Here is a 22468-nt window from a genome sequence, read left to right on the forward strand (position 1 = left end):
TTTGTGAATATATTTCATATAAAGTCCAACAGTATGTAGGTATAAAAGTATTTTCCATAGACGTAGTATGTCATTAATACTGTTAGTTTTACTGACATGCTTCAACAGCACAGTATCAGTAACAGCTATTTCTTTAATTCTGCTCAAATTAAGTGACAACAAAAAAAACCCTTATAAGTATGTTATGTTCCCTTTTTATTGTACCTTTTATGATTGGGAATTAATTTTGTTCCCCACTAAATGAAAAGGTTAAAAGTCCTAGTAATTAAATCACATTAATAACAGGGCAGCGATCTGTTGTGTTGACGTCTCGGTGACCTGGCAGCTGCAGTTTGTGGGTATCCAGTCGTAGCCTGGTTTGGCCTGGCTTGACCTATTCTGTCTGGTTGCGGGGGCTGTCTGTTAGCTTCCCCCTTCAACTGGTAATAAAGTTGTCTCCTCCTTTCTCCATGCTGAGCCAGAGACTCCTGGACCCTCCTCACAGGCGTGGTGACCTGGTTAGCACCACATGGAGGTGGATTAAAAGCAGATTGGCCATGGTGGTCACGGGCATGGAAGGTCAGATCTGTTGGGAGATGGCAGCAGAAAGAATCGCAGAAAGGAGGGAATAGAGAGAGTGTGCTGTCACTGTGTAATAGCATTTGTCGCAGAAAATTATGCAATTTGTTTAAGTGAGGTGTTTTTTTGTTCTCTTAGAAGCCTATCAGATCGCGTTTAACCCACACAATACCAGACTGCACGTATCACATGACGTTGGTCCGATCCCCAGTTTGAGAACTACTCACTTCTGTTTTTAAAAAAGCCATTTTAAAATGCGTCCTAATGAACATGAGCGTTTAGCTCATTTGTTCTGATTTGTGATGAATTGTTACAGATAATAAATAAAATAGATCAAATTTAAATGTAGCATCTGATCCTACTGTTTAAAAAAACAGCTGGTTAGTCCATAGGAGGCTCTATTATATTAGTATGTTTTCATATCTTACCAACTTTTAATATTACACCTAACAGCTGGATCGCCAGTCTGCTCTGCATGATATCAGAGTACAAATACACAGGAAGAGGTTGTTTACCAAGTATACCTTAGTACTTGTGTTGCATGTAGTTTCTATTTTGTTCAAGAACAGATGTAAAGGATAAAGTTGCTTTGATAACACATTCGTTTTAAAATATCTGACACTTGCTGACACAGGCAGATACATCCATCTGTCACTGACTCCATGATTACGTTGATCACTGGTTATAATTGGCACTAACAACACGTTCTACTTTATCTTTGGCACAATTTGTACTTCTAAGTATGTAAATTTTTCTACCATATTAAATTATAACCTTTCAGAAGTTTAATTGTTTCTTAGCTACACACTTAAAAGTAGGGATGGGTACCGGTGCCATCTGACATAAACGGTAGTAACCAGACCGAAAAGCAGCGCACATTTCGGTGCTTTATTTCGGTGCTTTTTTTTCCTGAGCCAATTCTAGCCAATCATTTTACGTTTCCGAGGATAGTAGGCGGGTCCAGGTACGTACGTTCTTTTAGAGCAGAGCTACAGATTAAAAACGCCCAAGGCGAAGCGGTCAAAAGTCTGGCTGTACTTCACAGCAAAAGATGCAAACTCAGCAGCCTGCAACAAGTGCTTTAAGCTGGTACTGTGATACTGTCAAAGGAGGTAACACCTCAAATCCGATGAAACACCTGGCGACGCATAGCGGGTTTTTTTAAAGCCGAGAAATGCGCCGTATTTGATAGCTTGCTGTGAGAACTCACACCGGCACATCTACTGCGGGTGTGGTGCCTGTTATCGGACCTGGAGTTAGCAACATCCCCCAAAAACCCGAAGAGTAGAGTCCTGGCCCCTACTAGCCCTGCCAGTGTAGCAGAAATGATGAGGATGATGATGGCAGCAGCAGCCGTTCTTCTCTGCGTGAGTAGCTTAATGTTGTTCGTGTGTAATTTATGTTGAGTAGGCTAACCATGTTATTACATTAATGCATGTAAGGTGAACTAGCAAACACCGTCGTAGTTACATGCGGCTGTCTTCTTGTTTGATGGCAGATACTCCCTTCACCCTGGCCAAAAAGGCCAAAATGACCACAAAGAAAAAGTGGAAAACAGTTAAACATGAGAGGTTTTTGGACCAATTTTGTGTTTTTTCCATTGTTTAAGCACTGCTTCCAGCCAAGAGTGATACCATATATGCCCTATAGCTGCAGAAAAGGCTTACATTGTTATCTTTTTACAAAAAAAACAAACAAACAGCTGAACATGAGAGGTTTTTGGACAAAGTTTGTGTTTTTTCCATTGTTTAAGCACTGCTTCCAACCAAGAGTGATACCATATATGCCCTATAGCTGCAGAAAAGGCTTACATTGTTATCTTTTTACAAAAAAAACAAACAAACAGCTGAACATGAGAGGTTTTTGGACAAAGTTTGTGTTTTTTCCATTGTTTAAGCACTGCTTCCAACCAAGAGTGATACCATATATGCCCTATAGCTGCAGAAAAGGCTAACATTGTTATCTTTTTACAAAAAAACAAAAAACAGCTGAACATGAGAGGTTTTTGGACCAATTTTGTGTTCTCCATTCTTTAAGCACCGGTTTGAGCACCGTTTAAGCACCTGCACCGTTTCAAAAGTACCGGTTTGGCACCGGGATAAAACCTAAACGACACCCATCCCTACTTAAAAGTGACAGAAGGAAGTGTTAAGATTGGAAAGTCTCGTAAAGTTGTAGCTTTGAACCTTGTGTTATTATTAATATACATGATATGATTAATCAGTAAGTATCTTTAGAGCAGTTGGTGCACACAATTAGCCTTTGTTTAATTAAGAAAAACATATCGTGAACATTAGGTGTAGCCCTGCTAATGTCACACATTTTTAATACAGCAAAAAGTTTTTCCCAACAGTGTTAAAAATATATATATATAACATTTAAAGACTGTAATGCCACAGTTGATAAATTGGCATAACAGTAGTAAGTTGATGTATGCTGACTATCTAAATGAAATGGAAAAAATAGAAGGTCATTTCACAGAAAAACAAATAGACTAAATGTGAATTAAGCGCCCTGTGTTCTTTGCAGATCACTTCAAATTTTTGCAAGATTTTATGATTCACAATCGTTTTATTATTAATCATACTTTAATGATTTATGACCACAGCTGCTTCATAAATCGTATGAAATTTTCTGTGAATCCTGCTGTATGATGGATTTCCCTTTAATTAGCTTTTTGCGAAGACTTTATTAAGTTTTTGGTGCCAAAAAAAGGAATCACAAAAAATATTCATGTGATAGTTAGAAGCAAATGAACCTCCATTTTTGTTTGGGCCACATTTTCCAAGACTCATAAATGATGACTTGGCCAGGTCAGCAGGTTGTTTTTGCTGGCTTGTCCACTCTATTCCCGAGATATTTTCCTTGCAGCTGGCCCGAGGCGAGGCGAGAAAATCCAGCAGGAATTTGGCCCCTCGAAGCCTGTCTTTCTGCTCGCCCGGCTCTTTTGTACACAACAGATACTGTCTTTGTGAATTAAAGCTGTTTGTGTTGAGGTGCGAGCAGGGAGAGACGGAGGGTGTTAGAAACTTAAGGCGTGGCTTCAGCTGTGTCGCTCATTCACTTTTAATTGCAAATTCTAGACACCTAAACCGCCCTAATAAACCATGTTCCCCTTCGTGTGGCCTTGGTGATCACAGCAGTTTACCAGAAGCTATCACCTCCTACATAGCACCATTACTTCTCTTGCATACGGTTTTCCTCAAAACTGAAACAGGAAGCGTGGGAGCAACTCTGGAAATATTTGGCTCGATATTAATTACTGGCCTTCATGTGGTTCAGGTTCTTTTTTTTATTTTTGTTTTTGGCAATTAGGATTTTGACAAAGGGCCGAATATTTGCAGGACAGACGAGGCATTCATTCGGAGCGTATTCTTGCTCCAGCAACTTGCTGGGTAACAAGAAAGAAAAGAGCCTGGTGGCTGGAGGGGCGAAAGGGAGGATCCTACTGTGACAAATGATTATGAGCATTTATTGATTTCATTAGCATTCATTATTGTAGAGCGGAAACTGGGGCTGGTTTACACCCCCACAGAGTTTGGGATTGAGATAGCTGGGGAGGAGGCTGGTAGAGAGCTGAGCCTGCCAGTGGGAGGCTAATTGGCATAAACATGTGATTGTAACATTAGTGATAATTTAATACACATTTGACCACAGAGATAGAGGAGTAGGGGGTTTGCTTTGGCCGGCCCTCACTCAGTGTATTGGGTTTTGTGTACACAGTGGGAGAGTGAGGTAATCCAGGATTGGGGGTGGCTGCTAAAGGACTTAGTTGGTTGATAGGAAAGATGAGGAGGTTGTGCTACAGGGACCAAAAACAAGCCCATAGCGTAGATTAGAGCAGGACTTGTTCCTTCACTGTGCCCATTCATTTTCCAGCCAGATGATTTCAAGTAACCCTACAGAGTAAAATAGTGCGAATAGCTGTTCTGAAGACCACAACATACAGAAAGTCAGTTTTCAGGATGTGTAATTCATCTTGTATAAGTAGTGTTTAATATTTCACTGACAGGTTTGCTGAAGTTGTTGAAAAGTGATATTAAAAAAGCGAGCCTCTAACTTGCCAGTGATTAAAAACAAGCCAAATACTAAAACGTGATGCTTTTTTCCCCCTGTTTCCTTTAGATTTTTTAATGCCCTGCTCCATCTGCCCTTTAATCTCGACAAATTTTCTCAGAATTCACACCAGCGTCTGTGTTAGCACAGCGGGGGAAAGGCGGCACAAATATGGAGTGTTTTTTGGCAGAAAGGATTTTCACGGCTGTTTCATGGTACATCGCCCATTAGTGTTTTGTTTGGCCATCGCGTAGCATAATGTAAATTTGAAGCAACGCGGTTTTGGAGAGAGAGAGAGAGACAGTATCGATGTAAACGATTCAAGTCTACATGCTTGCGTAGACAGACGCACACGCAGACTGCGGTCCACGGTTTTCCAGCAGGCTCTTAATAATTACCATGAAAACAGTTTAATCTCTGTCAGGCCCGTCAGTCTCCCTGTGTGTGTTTCTAGATTTATTTTTGCTTTTTTAAACTCTCCTGTCGTTTATTACTACACCAGTTAAAATCCTCACATGAAAGGGCCGAAGCCTAATGAAATATAATGAGAGGAAACCCTCACACTGGCAGCTCATACATTAATGTTATACAGTGTTTGTGTTGTTGAGATGAGTATGTGTATTTTTCTTATACCCACTGATTCTTTTTGTTTTATTCTTGACTACAGGGAAAATGTGCAAACTTGTATTACTTTTAACTACCCATGAACACCTTCAGCAACCTCTTTCTCCCCCATAACACACACAGAGGATATACAACGTGTCTGTCAGCGGGGTGGCCATTCAGCATGGAGGCCCCGACAAAACCGCCACTTAGCCTAGCGCCTGGCTGGCACAAAGGGCCCAGGTCAGGGGTCACTTGGAAAGCTGGAGCTCCCAACACCCTTTTCTCATGCTTTTTTTTCCACTCTCTCTCCCTCTCACCCTCTCTTATTGGAATCTCTTGCTGTCCAACCTCCCCCCTACCCTCTCCTCCCCCTCCTATACGTCCTTTCCCTCCGTCCCTCTTTCCTCTTTTTTGCAGGTCTTCTGGGCCCATTGTCTGAACGGCCTCTTCCACTCCGTCATCCTCTTCTGGTTCCCCCTTAAAGCCTTCCAGCATGGTAAGTAGCTCCCAGAGACTCCTCCACGGCTCTCGGTGGACCTGGTGCATAAATAAGGAGGACAGTCAAAGACACGTACTTTGTCTTAATTAGTTCTCTTTTCAACCATCCAGTCATGAATTGCAAACATGTGTGTGCTCCAGTCCGAGGGACACGCAATAACAAGCCCATGTTCATGTTTGCCCTAATGACTGCTGAAATGCTTTAGCGTGCAGTTATTGGCACTTACTTAGCTTTGATAGATAACATAGACCCAATCTTTTCAGGTGCTTTCTCTGTGGCCAAAATGATGTTTTTATTCAAACAGAGAGCTTTGTGAGTGCAAATAACTTTATTGATCCATAGAAGGTCAATTGTGCATGTTTGGCACGTTAAGATGGTCTCTGTGTGTGTGTGGGTGTATGTGCAGAGAGAATAGGGATCTTTGAGCCGGTAAGTCTTGGCTGGCTGGAGCTAAGGACCACACAAGCTTGGGCCTGCTCTCCAAACAAAAGGCGCCAAGCCCCTTCACTGTGACTGACAGGCTGTCAGCAAAGCCTCAGCGCACACAAGACATGTGACCAGCCGGAAGTAAAGGGAAAGGGAGCCTCTCTTTCTTTACTGGCAGTCGCACACTGTTGATATTTTAGCTAGAGCCCAGACCCACTTGGGCGGTATGAAGCAATATGTCTGTGTGACTCACAGCTTATTTCAATCTTATTAATTTAGGAAGTTGTAAGAAAAGCATCGGATTCCTTTTTAATGGCAGAATTAATTAAAATGTTGCCAGAAAAATAATTTTACCCTCTCTTTCAGCACTAAATTAGCCAGAACCTTTCGTTTTTGAATATGATTAATGGACACCAATTCTGCTTTTCACTCTTCCTGATGGATTTACATACACATACTGCCTTGAAATTAACATTCCAGGCTCTCTCAAAGGACAATAATGGAAGCAGCATTTGACTGCGGTTTCTACTTTTAGTTCCCTGCTCCACTCCAAGCACTTTATGATAAAATTCACATTGATGTACCTAAAGTATTACCCTATGTGAAACCTAAGAGCTGAAGAAGGACAGCTTAAAAGCCTCTGCTGCTGATTCCCTTCACAGATACAGTTTTTGGCAATGGAAGAACTCCGGACTATCTCCTCTTAGGCAACATGGTTTACACGGTAAGTGCACCGGTCTTCTTCCCTGGCAGTGTTTCTGCTGTGTTACAGAGTTTGGGTGTGTGAGCCAAGTGTTCTTAAATGCCAGCGAATAAACATCAGCTATATTTCCTTGTCTTCTTCTTTTCAATTGTCTGATGATCTTTTCCAGTTTCATTTTTTCCAGTAAAATGCTTTCTTATTGCGAATTCAGGTATGTGTGATGAACTTCACATGATCCTCTTTGCTGAACGAACATGTGGTTTGTGTCTCCGCAGTTTGTCGTCATCACAGTTTGTCTTAAAGCTGGCCTTGAAACCTCGTCTTGGACCATGGTAAGTTGAGTCCTCTCTTCTCTTTTGCTATGCTTCTGTTATCTCTTTTCACTTTTATGTGGCCGCTGATACCTGTGACAAATTTTACATCCTCTTCTTATCGCTAAATCCCTTTATGGTATGTTCTCGCTAGGCTTGTAAATGCAAACCAAGTGAAATGTATGGTACCTCTTTTAAGTTACCAGAGGGCATTCAGTGTTTTAAGCCCAAGGAAGCGTGATTAAAATGGCTCGAGTAAATTGTAGCAGTGCTCAAATCACAAAACCTTTTGTGATACTTACTGTCCTCTGGTTGCTCCTAACAGTTCAGTCACATCGCCATCTGGGGAAGCATCGGCCTGTGGGTGGTGTTTTTCGCTATCTATTCCTCCTTGTGGCCCCTCATCCCTCTGGCACCTGACATGTCAGGCGAGGTAAACACACATGCTGGCATGCACGCATACACATGCTTCCCCCAGTCCCAAAAGAAACTGCTGATATAATCATCTATTATAGACACATCTGTAGCTCCTTATAATTCATCTTCTATAGAAAGGAGCTGGTGGGAAAACCTTAAAAAAGATCTTTGTAAGTAGAGCCAGAGGAGTGTAAACTGTCAGACCTCTGGCTTGTGTTGCCTAATGACTTAATTGGGCCAATTTGCCCTGTGTTTGTGTTAAAATTTCTCCCTCAGCTCTGAGTATCCACAGGTGAAACTAAAACAGTGGGGCAGTCTAGAAGCTAAGCAAAGAGAGATACGGGTGACTGATAGCCTAAAAATGTACCCAACAATCATTCAACCACTTAAACATCAATCAGATCCGTCCTATTATCCTTTCACTCATTTTCTTTTGTGTTGGATGCTCGTATTGAGCATCACTATGAGACAAAGGCTTAAGGCTGCTTTAGCCATCAGGTTTCATTCGGTGTTTCTCTGCTCTTGGATATCAAAGATGTCAAAGAGCTCTGGCTGTGGTTTCAGCAGATACACCTGCTGTTAAAACCTTCTGTTTATGTGGGGCAACAACTTGGAAGAAAGTTGTCTTAAAGACAGAGGAGATAAAATTGCTTTTTGTCAGACAGAGAAAGAAATGAGGGACTACACCAAGGCCCAGAAAGGTTTTAATTATTCAAATATTTTGTTTACTTTTTTCCTTTTAGGACCCGGTATTTACGTGTGAATGTAACTAATGTAACTGTCACCACAGGTGGTTAATGGGAACCTATTAAACAGGTGAAATTTCCCAGTACATTCTGGGCAGAAGACTGAGGCATCTTTTCATTGCGTAACAATAACACGGCAGGAAACCATTCAAAGAAAAGAGCTGCCTGCAGCAGAGGAAAATAACATCTTACAATAAATGTTGTCTTTGCAGAGGCGCTGTGTGTAGAGATCCCTCTACAATTCACCTAATGTGAAACTATTCCTTAAAAACAAAAGTGGGTTTTAGTCTTGTTGACAAGAAAGAAAAACTTGGGGTTTTATTACTTAAACAAAACTTTATTAGTCCTGTGTGCCCAATTTGAGATGAATACTTTATGCATCTGAGGCCTCAGCTAACATGTAAAATGTAACACATTTCATCACTGTTTGATTATTTGTGGGCATTACAGACCACTGGAGATTTTTCAGGGAAATTTTAAATGTAGAAATAAAAGGAAGAAAAATGGCTTGTGAAACTCAGTCCGGGTATATTTTATGTGGACATCTCTGAGTTAGTGGATTAAAATCCTCTGAACATATTGTCTCATAATAAACAGCTACAATGTACTGCCTTATGTGAAGCTGAATTTAAATAGAAGTGAAAAATATCTGTGCACAGTTATATTTTGGTAAATTACCATGAACTTCAGAAACGGCAGGCTGCGTCTGCCTGAGGAGAAAAACCTTATTTTTTGTTTCTCAGATTGAGGATTGGGTCTTTTTTCATATATTATTGCTCAGTAAATTATTATTTTTGGAAAGAGTTTGACATTTAATTAAATGGTGAAAATGAGTAACGTCTGTTAGATATAATAATACAGCCAGCAGACAGTTGGCTTAGTCTAGCAATAAGACTGGTTGCAGGCTGCAGTTTTGTTTGCCAGTAACAGAATCCACCTACTAGCACCTATAAAGCTCACTGATTAACACAATATGTCCTGTTTGTTTAATCAGTATAAAATCCGAACACGTCTCTTTTTTTTTTACAGAGGGTACGTGCTTAATGTTATTCTGGCTCACAGAGCAATAATCCTGCACATATGAAAGCAGTAAAGTATGATTTTTACACTTTGGTTTTTGTACAGATCAAACAAATGAGATATAGCATGTTAAGTGGTGATTTTTGGATAGCCCCTGCTTCCAGTCTCTATATTTAGCTAGATTAACCACCGGCTTGTGTACATTCATATATACCACAGAGATATAAGAATGGTATCAATCTTCTCTTCAAACATTCTGCCAGAAAGCGAGTAAGTATTTTTTTTCCAAAATGTCACGCAATCCCTGTAAGAGCTACAATTTTGAGTCAAATGTCCTTCATCTCTGATCAGTTCTGTTGGATAGATGATTGCAGTTTTTGCTTTTGGAAAGGAAGATCTCTGTGGCAGATTTTCTTTGTTAACCTTTGGACTGAAGAAAGAATTTTTATGTTGCATCTAGTTGCATGTAGTTTTCTCATCTGACAGAGGTTTTACCACTGCTACAGTATGTTTGGCGTACAATAACTCCGCGTTTTGGGTACTTGTTTGTGCGTGACACAGTAAATAACATAAGTAGGTACACATGTACAGAAATACTGACTGCTTTACCCTCACTGGGCTCAGTGTACTACTCACTCAGTAGTACAAACACACACACACACACACACACACACACACACACACACACACACAGAGAGGGAGTAGGTATATTAGCTTAATTCTATCCCCTGTCTGTGAAGCCTTCTGCTTTCATCCATACCCTGCAGCACTTGACTGAAGACCGTAATGGTGTCCTCTGGGTAGTGGGTAACTCTATGCCCAGCCCTAACTCAGGGATGCCAGTATATCATCAAACAGGGACACATCTCTGAAACTCGAGAAGGAATCAGAGACACAGGCACCACTTCCAAGACCTTGTAGCCTCTGAAGAGTAGGATTATTCACAACCCTGATGAAGCCCCGCATATTTCACCATAGCCTCCCTAATGTGTACTTGAATGTAAAAAGAAGAAGAAAAAAAAGCACTCTCTGTCCTTTATATCTACTTTCTTTTATGCTCTCGGCTTTTTCCTGCGTTCTCTTTTTGTTCACCCCACCCCATCTCTGCCAGCTGAAAAACTGCCCGAGGGCCTACAGCATAACAGACACCAGAACTCCCTTCCCCTTCCACTCCTGCCTCTGTTCTCACACACAACCCAGCTCACCACCTTTAACATGTTAAGCAGCACTCGGCTTCACAAGAACCCATTCATCAATGTCAGGCAAAATATTCTTTGGACGTACGACCGGGCAGGTGCCGGATCAATCGTCCAAACACCCTGAAACAGCTCGTATGGTTTTCACAGGTACTCCCTGAGAATGGCTTTGTCCCAAATGATCACCTCACAGAAGTCTGAAACAAATATCAAAAGAAAATGTCAGATTATTCTGTTCAGGCAGCGTAATCTGCCACACTAAGCGGCTTAGCTGCACCTCAGGAGATGTCTCATGCACACTCTGTCGCACTGACCTGTTGCCTGCTGGCATGCCTGTGCTATCAATGTAGCTGTCTCCCCGCACAGTTTATCCCCCTCTCTCTGCTCACTTTTCACGCACACCTGTGCTGTTTTCCAATTTCTGCTGCAAGCTGCAGCGAAGCATCTATCACTCAGTCAGACTCAAGTGCTTGTCATCAGCATATGGATTTTACACTGCAACGGATTCTTCACAGTTTCTGCTCAGAGATAAGATTCTTTATTTTCAAAAAGGAATAGCTTTGCAAAGATGTTTGTTGATGTGTAGCAGGCCAGGAATACACCGGGCTTTCTGTGACAGCCTGTGTGACATGGACAAGAATGAAAACAATTTCTAGAGAAACAGAACAGCTTAGTGACTATTATGAATGGTTTTTATTCAGGACTGCTTTTATTTAGTTTAACTTTAGTTAAGAGTTTGGCAATTGAAATTCTTCTACCAAACCATTTAATATATATCGCTCCTGTCTTCAGTCGTCTGTTAGCCACTTTATTCCTCCTCAGAGTATGCCTCCTGAAATATCTGCTCTATTTTGAAGCAGTGAAGCAACTTGTAAACAAAGTATTAATGCAATAATGGAGGAAAATGTAAGAGCTGCAGGAGTTCAAGCTATCAGTAAATGTGAATCAGTGTCATTTATCTAAACTATGCTCCATAAAATGCGCATCACAGTGCTGCGTGTCTCACAGCAAGAAGGTCGTGGGTTTGAATTGGGAACTTTCTTCGGATTTGTCTGTGTGGGATCTCTCTGGGTACCAAACACATTCACTTTAGGTCAAATTGGTGACTCTAAATTGGCCATAGGTGTGAATGTGTCAGTGGTTGTCTGATACTCTGTGGTAACCCTGCAATAGATTTGCAGTCTCTTTGGTAGACTCAACAGCTGTGAATCGGATAAGTGGGAGAAAATGGATGATTGGTTGGATGTCATATTAAAAACACAAACATGGGTTTTCTAAAAAAATTCAGTTATTTATTTTTAGTAGCTTCAAAAAGTGCTTACTGCTTTCATAAACGACAGTACCAGTAACTTGGCATATTTTACTCTATCATTGTATTTTGGGCTTTATGCATTTGAACTTGCAGGGAATCACTCATATCTGCTTATTTCAGCATAGGGTGGAGGAAAAAAACCCTACCTCAGCAAAAGCTGAAACCTGTCTGAAACCGCTAATCCATCATCTGTCATATTTAGCTTTCAGTTACAGTTGTTTATTATTGTTTGTAGCATACCTGAAAAGGAATTTAAGATTTGAGTGTTCACTGCCAAATTTCCTCCAAACGCCAAAAGTCCTGCCCGTGATGAATGCTCTTGTCTGTGAAATAAAAGTCCTAATGAGCTTTTCTTTACAAAACAAACACACAACAGTGCAAGGAAACACGGCAGGTTATCAGATCTGACTGCAAAGTCTGTTCACAGATTCGAATTATTGTGACAATCCCCCCAAAACCTGTCCTATAATTGGTATATCTTCCTGACTATTTAACTTTTTTGAAATATTAGAAATATTATTCCACATCGTTGAGGTTGCCTTTGTCCCTTAATTCTTATAATCCTCCTTCAAGACTGAAGAGTGTTCTTGTCTAATGATTGACAAGCACCACAACACACATTTAGTGTAATTACCAAATTAAATGTACAGTAAGAGTAAAGAGAACAGTTTTATTATTAATGCCACATGTGGAGTTGGCTGTGAGACTGCTGACTTATGTTTATAAAAGTCATAAGTTATATATTTCTCTGTTTTTCTTGCTGTCTTTATTAAGCAACACAAAAATAACATGGAGTCGATGAAAAATACAACAGAGGAAGTTGTTTGTTTTCCATATTCTGCATTTTTTTTGGGTGGGTGTGTGTCTCTGCTGATGACATATGTAGAAGTAGTGGACTTTTCTTGTCTTACTAAGGCTCCCTGTTTGCCGTTTTATTGGCTTTGTTGGCCATTTTTTGCTTTTCATACCCTTCTGTTATCTGATTGCTAGCTATGCTTCCATAACAAGTCTGAACTTTGTATTTGCACAAGAAAGGCCGCTGAGGGTTGAAACCACACTTGGCCAAATATATACTTTCATCTTCAATTTCCCTTCTCTCCTTGAAGCCGGCGTGTACAGTGTTGTCCGGTCAAGCCAGTTGAGGGAAAAAACATAGATGCAGACTGAAGTCGAAGACAGGATGTAGCATATTAGTCTAACCCGTCTCCTCTCAGCCTACCTAAAAGCAAAAAAAAAAGAAAAAGTTAAACACAGAAGCTCTGTGTACTCAAACAGCCACTGTCTGAATATTAGCATCTCTTGGATGCAGCTGCTAAGTGTTATGAAGTTGCCTTTTCACAGTCTTGTTTGCAGAATCCAGAGCATATCTTGGGCCTTTGGAGTGAATAGTGGAGCAGTGGACAAACTCAGCTCACATTTACCATTACAATGGCAGGTATTAGCATAATTCAAGCTGCTGAGACTATGGGCTTTCTTAGGCATGAGCACCTGGCTGCTCATGCCTAGGATCAAGGATCAAGTCTTGATGGAAAAACAAGCCTAAAATATTTTTGAGTTTTCCCTTGAAGCTTTTTTCTGAAGTTAAAGGATTTACGTCTTTCAATAAAGTTACATTTTTGATGTTTTGTATGTTTAAACTTTTATTTAAACCAGGTAGATTTGCAGATCACAAATTACTTTTTTTCCTGGAACCTCTTCATTCAGATTCCACCTTGATAAACAGACACAGCTCTGATTTTGTTCACTGGCCCCTGATCAGCTTTGTAGGGGCAGATTTTTAACTGCTTTTTACTATTTATCACACTGGTTTTGCATGATGCACAGTCCAAAAGAATCCTTAATTATGTTGTAATGGGCGTTAATAAAGGCCCTCTAACAAGCTGCTTTATCTCCTCTGCCTTTTAAGGACACCCTTCAGTCAAGTTTGTTTTGATTTGCTGCCCGTTATAAACAGGTCATCAACACTGTCCAAAAGTAGGAAAAAACAGCGTTTTAATTCTCTGGCTACTTCTCTTACTGCCACACCGTCACCAAATTGTCACATTTGGATTCAGTAGAAATGCTGATTAGAACATTCATTGGGTTTATACACTTAAGCTGTGTCCACATTGGAAGTAATTAGCAGCGAAAGACGACCAGAGGCTGTAGAAACTTTGTCAATTCAGTAACTTAAGTCAACTAAGGGCAAAATAACTGCTGGTGATGTAAAGTGGGCGGGACAAGAGAGAAACTTCTACCAGTGTGAGTACAGGATACTGCTGACTGATATATTAGTGGATAGAAAATACAACATAGGGTTACCGAATGAAGCAGATCCGACAATGTCTGTAAGCGACCAGCCGTCAGCTTTAAAGCGAAGCACGATGAGTGAATTGCTTCCAGTGCGGATGGCCTAGGAGAAAATTCTGACAGTGTGAGAAAGTTAGGATGACCATCTCATTGCAACTGGTGCAACAGCCAAATTTCTAACCCACTATTAGGAATGCAGCATGAAGTTATCAACCCAACACTGGCGCCATTGCTGAAACCAAACCAGACCGAAATAGATTTCATGGACTAGAGGTAAAGCATGCAAAATATATTGTTGTTGCGCTGTTTCAGCAGACACCCTGTTGTATGATTGCCCTCTGTCTATTACCATGACTGGACCACAAGTACGTAACCTAAAAAGAAAGAGCAGAGGAAATGCAAACGTGCCTCATAGCATATGATTCACTGCATATTTATCATATAAGGCTGAATACCTCAAACCAAGTTTGACACAGTGTGGCTCAAAGTAAATAACAGCAGTGTTTGCACTGCTCAGCATTTTGTGTGTGTCAACATATGTGTGTGTATGATTGCTTCTGTGTGTCTAGTCTGGCGTTTAGTCTGTCTGTGTGTGGGTGTGTGGCCACGAGGGGGTCAATGCCTGTCAAAACACACCCTTCCATGCCAGCGGACACTACTGTCTGTCCAGCCAGACAAGTTTATTAGTTTGTCCTAAAAATACAGCCCCGCTCCCCGGACCTCTCTCACCCTGTCCAGCTCCCAGGGGGCCCCTGGAATGAGACATTGCTAGCATCTACCAACTCTGATGGCCCCGCTTGTAGTATTGGAGCCTTTCCAGATGCCTGAAGGCAAACATTTGTTGTTTGCAACCGGTCAGATCTGTATGGATTTTTAAAATTTGGTGCAAAAATAACAAACTGAGAATGATTAATGCTGTTTGTTTAGGTCTGGCATTGCTATGTTGCTTTCTCAGAATGCAGTAGAAATTATTATATCAAATGTCATTATCAGAATAATTGAATTTTAGGGTAAACTTGAGATTGGAAGCATCAGGCCTTTGTATGTATACATTGCTCAGATTTAAATACGGAGAAGTATAAATATTGTTCGGTTTGAGAAAGACTAAGAAGGTTTATTTTTACAAACTCTTTGATTTAATGGCTGAATACGTCTCAGGACAGCTTAAACACCCCCATCAAAAGGCACGACACAGCGGATGAAAACAAAAATAATTAAACTGATTTAACGCAAAAAAACAGTAAATGTTTCCACCGGGGGTGCGTAATTTCAAAATTGATGTGAAAATATCTCGTGCTTCACAGCAATTTTCCCTCATCTTGTGCATTTTCAGCCTCCAGGTGACACAGAAAAGCTCTATTCATCCGTGTCCCATCTCAAACTGTAGGGGGAAAAAAAAAACATTTTTGATTTCCTGTCATTTGGGGTTTCCTCTCCCCCAGTGTTTTGTCAGACATCAAAGTCAATTTGCAGGTAATGGCGAACAGATTAGCTAATTTGAGCAAACCTGAGCGCTTTGATAGTTCTGACACTGATCGGTGTGTATGTGTGTGTATGTGTGTGTGCGTGCCTGTGCATCCTAAGGGCCATGTCTGTGTCATGTTACAGGAAGGACACTGTCGAGGGGGCCTTAGCAGTTTAAACAAGCGGCGCATTACAATGCAAGGACCGCCAGTTTTGCAGTTTGACATGTAATGACAGATAGTTTCACTGCAGTGGGCCAAAGCAAACATCATCCTCACACTCATAGCTTAAAGGTTGTTGCCCCCACCAGAACGACCCACTGCCTTCCCGGGACCCTGGACACAAAAAGTAACCCCATTACTCAAACATGAACATTTCTAACTTACTGTGTTTAAATATCATTTGAAGGAGTTATGTGAAAATGGAGGGAATGATTTCTGTTTGAACTTTTATTCAACTCAAAATTTATGATATGTTGGAGACAATGAACCTTTTTTTTTTTTTGCATGTAATGGGGATTTCACATAATTGTCTGACATTGAGGCCAAACAGTTAATCAAGACAACTATTTGCAAATTATTCTACAATAACAACGACTGTTCGTGCAGCTGTACAAGAAACACATAAGATTAGAAATGAGCCAAACATTATAAACTAGCTTTCGGTAACCCATTTAAAGCCACTGAACAAGACATCTTTAACTGCTTTTGGTTTTCTGGAGTGATAAACTGCCAACATTAATGTCTGGAATCCAACATTAAACCTGAACTCACATAATTACATACATTACACTTCATCAACACTCACTTAGATTGAGTGGCTGCTGCAGTCAACGCACCTCAGAAGGCGTTTCTGTGTCTGCACTGACGCACCGACGGGAGCTCTCAGCACGGCTCACATCTAAGCTGTTTTCCTTTGAAAGAGATACCGCTGTCTAAATAGATCACAGGTACTTCCTCCGCCCTGAAGGACAGGGAGGAGATGGAGGTGGAGGGGGATCCAAACAAAAACATGGTATCATTTAGTCATGGAGGATTAACCCACACTGAGTAGGTTATTTAGACCCATCTTCTCTGTTTTCACAATAAAACCGTGTGTTTTGGGCTGCTATTGTTATGTATGTGTTTCGATATGTGGCGCTGTAGAGGATGGTAGTGGTTGTGGAGCTCCTGTGTTTCTATCTATCTGATTAGGAGCTATTTTGTCTACTGTGACCTGAGAATAAGTTTGTGTGTGTGTGTGTGTGTGTGTGTGTGTGTGTGTGTGTGTGTGTGTGTGTGTGTGTGTGTGTGTGTGTGTGTGTGTGTGTGTGTGTGTGGCAGGCGGACATGATGTTCAATTCAGGGGTCTTCTGGATGGGCCTGTTCTTCATCCCAGTCACCTCGCTGATTTTCGACGTGGCCTACAAAGTGTGAGTCTTCTCCCCGCTCTCCTCACTCATCATCGCTCTAATGCACATCCAGTTCAGGAAATTCCTGCAGAATCTCTCATATCTCCTGAAGAAATTCCCGCCCAAGTTTTTGTTCAGACTTCCAAACATTTCTAGCGTTTCCATTCTGCAAGTCGAAATATTTCGTTTCTGGTCTGGTTGACATCAGCCTGTTGCAGATTCGAGGTGTCAGGAGCAATTTGTAATGTCAGGGTTTTTATATTTTCTGATTTACTCCGAGCAGCTTGAATTGGTCGAACTGGTTTTAAATATCAGCCTGTGGAGGTTCAGTCGTGTTCAGACATCTGCTATATGATTCTGGTTTTATAAACCTTTGTTTCATTTACAGTGTGAAGAAGGCATGCTTTAAGACCCTGGTGGATGAGGTGCAGGAGCTGGAGGCGCTATCTAAAGACCCTGGAGCAGTAGTGCATGGAAAGAGGTACTGTTACACCACATTACCGCTCCTCCACTCTTGCCTTTACAGCATGATTTTGTCTGAAAGTAGATCAAATTTATGTTTAATAAAAAGTAGATGAAAATTTATGTCCCCACAAAAACATTAAGCAGTGAGAAAAGGTGATAAAATCTGTGTAATATTATAATAGTTTAAAAAAAATCTTTTTCTCTATAAAAGTGTTTGTTGTGTTTGTATGTGAAGCGAATAAATTGTGCATTATCATTCTCTTTACTGTGCATGTACCCACACATGTAGGCGAGGAAGATTTACAGTCTTTGCTCGAGATAAAGTGCTCAGCAGCACTTGTTTTTGATTTGTTTTTATATCTACATATCTTTCTTTGTACCTTGTAATCTTGGAGTCATTAGACATCCGAGAACATTTATCAAATTATCTAAATAATGACACTCGTAATTGTCAGGTTGTAATTCTCACTGGCAATGTCAGATTTTGGCAATTGATAATACAGAAGTGCCTAAAACCAAGTAAAATGAATGTCTGGCACTAGCCAAAGTCAGTTGCTTCTCCAATCAATACCATATGACGCGAAAACAACAATACCTTCAAGTGCCAAAAACCAAAATTTCTGTCCTAAAATGACTTTATTTGTTTTGTTGAGTGAGTACAGAGCGTTCAAGAAAGTTAAATACTTTGCACTTTGGATCATCAACAATTGCATCTTTGCATTGTTGCTTTTGTGCAACACAATACCTTGTGTTATTTATGTCGTGAAAGAAAATTGGCAGCAAATTTTGCATTCCAGTGATTAAACATTACAAGCAGGAATATGTATGAAATATTCTGTCATCAAATTTGCAACTTTGTTTTGATATAAGCGATTAGTCTTTCTTTATTAGCGGATAAAATAACCAGATAACAGCCTTTGTTTTAGCTCATCTATCATATATAAATGACAGATTGACAGTCTTTGTAACATCGATGCAACTCCTATGAAATCAAATCCTGAGTTAAAGCACTCTTCACTGATTTATAGTGTTACTCACATGGCTCAGATTAACAGAAAGGCGAAATGACAAATTTATGTTGTCTCGGGGTGTCAAATCTCCCAACGCTATCGAGACTACATAGTTAATGCCTCGGCTATTATTGTTCCTTTCACAAAATGTGAATCATTCCCCAGAATTTTGAAGATTATCCGGGAGGAAGAGTCATCTCTGTCCTCCCAAATCCCTCAAAATGTCGTTAATACCCCCGGTTCTGCTGCCAGCAGTATTCCTGTGTGCAGGGAAGAAATCTTCAAATTGCTGCTAAATTGCGGGAGTTTGACTGTAATGTCAGTAATCATGTCATACGAGAGATTGTCTCGTTTTTTGGTTTTGTTTTTTTTTTCTCCCCCACCCAAATACTGAATGTCTCATTTTCGAGCAACGGTCCTGCTATATTAAAGCCATACATTATAGTTTGTATCAGCTGAAGCAGGTCCGCTCTGCTCTCTCTGGGGCCTGAGTCCGGCAGCAGCCAGCAACACAGAGCAGATCAGTGTGATCCTCCTGCCTGGACGCTATCCCAGACCCAGCAGGCTGCAGACACACACACACACATCCGGATGCGTACAGAAGCAAACATATAGTGATAACTGCTCAAATATATAAATGAATTTTTGCACGTAATGCTTGTAGGCAGCCACGTGCGTGCACACGCACACATCTGTTGTTGCAAACATTTGTTAGCTTTACAAGAATGCCTTTTGGCCAAGCTGCTGCTTCAGATATTCCTCTCACAAAATCGCTTTGTTCTTCTTTCTGCGTCTACACAGCAATGTTTCCCTACATGGTGTTTGTACCAGCAGGTATAGCAGTTGGCAGGTCCCTACACTCTGGAGGGGCTTGGACAGCCTTGATGTATGGGTCATTAAATCTGCCTGTGGTGCTCAGCAGGCTGCTAACACACTGAATGTTGCTCTGTGTGTGTGTGTGTAGTTTGACAGAGAGAGCCCAGCTCCTGAAGAACGTCTTCAAGAAGAGCACAGTGAGTCTGTACCGGTCTGACTCCATGCAGCAGAACCTGCTCCGTAAGTTACCCTCAAACCTTTTCTTTCTTTCATTCTTTTCTTCGTTCTTTCTCATCCTTACTCGAGCTAGCTTAGATTTATTTCCTCCCAAATATGTTCTCTTGTCAGGTAGGACAGATCACAGTTCATAATTCCTCCTCTGACACATGCTACATCTCCAGAGTGTCTTCTCTTTCGTCCATTGGGACACAGCAACACTCTACTCTTTCCACTTCTTTTCACATGTAGTGTAGCCAGGTGCAGATCAGTAATCGTGCCTGCAAATGGCCCCAAAGTTCCCAATGTCTTGAATTAAACTTGTTTTCCAATTGAGTTGAACTGCGCATAATATTAAATGTCACTTCTTTTTTTAATCAACTGAAAAGCTATTAGTGAAGTTGCCATTTAAAGTTAGCTATTAGTCTGCTATTAATTTACAGATTTATGGATTCAGTTCAGTGTATTTGTTTCTCTTATGCTGGATATGAACAGTAAGTCAACATTACTTATATAGATATGTTAAACTCAGCTGACATTATTAACTGGTGGCCTGTCAGGTTAGTGTTCAGCACAGTGTGCCCGTGTGCCTCAAGACTGAATTCAAATATCTGAATTATCCAAATATCAGTTGGTAATGACGGTGAAAATTCATTACACCGTCTTACCGACCCACAAAAAACCTGTTTACGTGGTGCTTAAGATTTTTTAACAATTTTGAAATTTTAAGGTATTGGAAAAGCCGGATAAGAGGCAGAAAACGGATGATAATGAAAAAGTACCAAAAACTGGTGTGCCAGTTTGTGAAAATTTGCAGTGACTCTCTAAGTGTGGGTTTGTGTTTTGTTCTTTGTTCTTTTCTGTCTTTTGTCTGATCAGTTTGTTTTTTGTTTGTCTCATAGGTGGGGATGAGACCGTTGTTGTGTGATACCTTTTTAAATTCATTAATCAAACCTCACCCTGTTTACATCTCCAGCCCCTCCGTAGCTTCCCGATAGATACCGCTCTTCTTCCTTTTCGTTGTGTACTTCCTGTCCTGCCCCTCGTGTGCCTTCGTGTGTCCTGAGTTAGCTCAGTAGAATGAGATAACGATGAAATGATGAAATGTTGCGCTTATTCCTCCCCCACCCCACTATGCACTCGTCACAGCGGGTTCCTTTGAACTTTCCCGCTGGCCTCCAGGTACTGAGCGGGTCATTTGACACCTGAAGGTGAGTCAGGGATCAGAGGTCAGAGGAGATCCTGTAGGAGAGTTTAGCACAGTGCTGCTTTTACGCAGAGGATAAAACTTTTGGGGGAGATGTAAATTCTCATCCTGTGTTTCCTTTTTGTCACGTGATTAATTTTAAGTCTGATGTTGTGGGAAATGTGCTTATTTTTTTTTCTTAACCTTGACTTGAAGATTGTGGCAGCTCTCATATCTGTCTCTTCACTTTGTGCCTGTTGTTGACAACCATCAAGGCATTGTGCTTTTTAATTCATCTGTAAACTATTTCCAGCTGCTGCACAGTGGACGTAACCACCGTGACGCCACCCACTAGTCCCCTACTGAGGCCTTAATTTTGGCATTTTGGTCATTATGTTGGTTTTTGAAAAGGCAAATTGTCAGAATTGCGTTAAACACGGTCAAGTTTGAGTTTAGAGACAATTAGTGGTGAGGAGACCGAGCAGAGCGCTTCACCCTCACTTCACTGTAATTTTAGATGGGTGAGTTCTATAAAGATTCACCTCCAGCACAGTTGTAATGTCAAAGTGGAAAATATATAGTGCATCTTGAAAGTATTCACAGCACTTCACTTCTTCCACATTTTGACATGGTACAACCTTATACCAAAATGGATTCATTCTTTTTTGCAGAACTTTTTAAGCTCTCTTAACTTCTTTGAGATCCAGAGATGCTCTGTCATGTTCAAGACTGCGCTCTGGCTTCAGACATTCACAGAGGGGTCCCAAAGCCACATTGTAGTCTTGGCTTTGTGCTCAGGGTCTTTGTCTGGTTGAAAGATGAACCTTCATCCCAGTCCCAGGTCCACAGTGCTCTGGAGCAGGTTATCATCAAGGAAGTCTCTGTACATTGCTGTATTGATCTTCCCCTCAATCCTGACTAGTCTCCCAGTTCCTGTTGCCAAAAACCATCCTCACAGCATGATGCTGCCACCACCATGCTTCCCTGTAAGGACGGTATTGGCTAGGTGATGAGCGGTGCCAGGTTTCCTCCGGACATGGCGCTTGGCATTCGGGCCAAAGAGTTCAATCTTTGTTTTATCAGACCAGAGAATTTGTTTCTTATGATCTGAGAGTCCATCAGATGCCATTTGGCAAAGTCCTGGCAGATGGAGTTCTGGTTTTTTCTCGTGGAAGGTTCTTTTCTCTCCACACAGCAATGCTGGAGCTCTTTCGGAGCAACCACATTGGTCTGGCTAAAGCCCTTCTACTCGTTCATATTGGCCGAGTGTCCAGCTCTAGGAAGTGTCCCTGCCCCAGCCTCAATGCAATCCTGTCTTAGGATGTACAAACAATTCCTTGGACTTTATAGCTTGCTTTGTGCTCTGATATGGACTATCCACTATGATTGTATGTATTATAGACAGACGTGTGCATTTCCAAATCATGTTCAATCAACTGAATTTACCACAGGTGGTCTTCAGTCAAGTTGTAGAAACATCTAAGAGATGATCAGTGGAAACAAGATACAACTGATGTAATCTTTGAGTGCCATGGCAAAGGCTGTGAATGCTTATATACATGTTACGTTTTTGCCTTTTAGCTTAAAAACATTTCAAGAATTTCAGGCAAACTTTATTTCACTGCATCATTTTGGATTGTGTGTAGAATTTTGAGGTGAAAATTATCCTTTTTTGGAATAAGGCTATAATGTGACAAAATGTGGAACAAGTGGAGCTCTGTGAATACTTTCCTGTTAACAGGCTATAAATTCAGGCAGTTTAAAGAGGAATGATTCGCTTTT

At 40.9% G+C, this 22468-nt stretch overlaps 1 protein-coding gene across 8 annotated transcripts in view; it reads left to right on the top strand.

Moving 5' to 3' along the window:
- The window catches only part of atp8a1 (ATPase phospholipid transporting 8A1), a 121508-nt gene that overhangs the window by 95497 nt on the left and 3543 nt on the right, over window positions 1-22468 (top strand). For 3 of the 8 annotated variants that reach the window (XR_010095597.1, XR_010095591.1, XR_010095623.1), the window contains 7 exons: window positions 5638-5716; window positions 6808-6869; window positions 7124-7180; window positions 7485-7592; window positions 16926-17014; window positions 17382-17474; window positions 19433-20711. Coding sequence is in view for 4 of the 8 variants with exons in the window: in XM_063494449.1 (XP_063350519.1) it covers window positions 5638-5716; window positions 6808-6869; window positions 7124-7180; window positions 7485-7592; window positions 16926-17014; window positions 17382-17474; window positions 19433-19524; window positions 20650-20702 (633 nt within the window). In the remaining 4 variants the exon portion in view is untranslated. The remainder of the gene's footprint in view (window positions 1-5637; window positions 5717-6807; window positions 6870-7123; window positions 7181-7484; window positions 7593-16925; window positions 17015-17381; window positions 17475-19432; window positions 20712-22468) is intronic. The other 5 variants (XM_063494447.1, XM_063494448.1, XM_063494446.1 and 2 more) reach the window with 3 other exon arrangements.

The sequence above is a fragment of the Pelmatolapia mariae genome, linkage group LG2 (assembly GCF_036321145.2).
Source record: "Pelmatolapia mariae isolate MD_Pm_ZW linkage group LG2, Pm_UMD_F_2, whole genome shotgun sequence".
Lineage (NCBI taxonomy): Eukaryota > Metazoa > Chordata > Actinopteri > Cichliformes > Cichlidae > Pelmatolapia > Pelmatolapia mariae.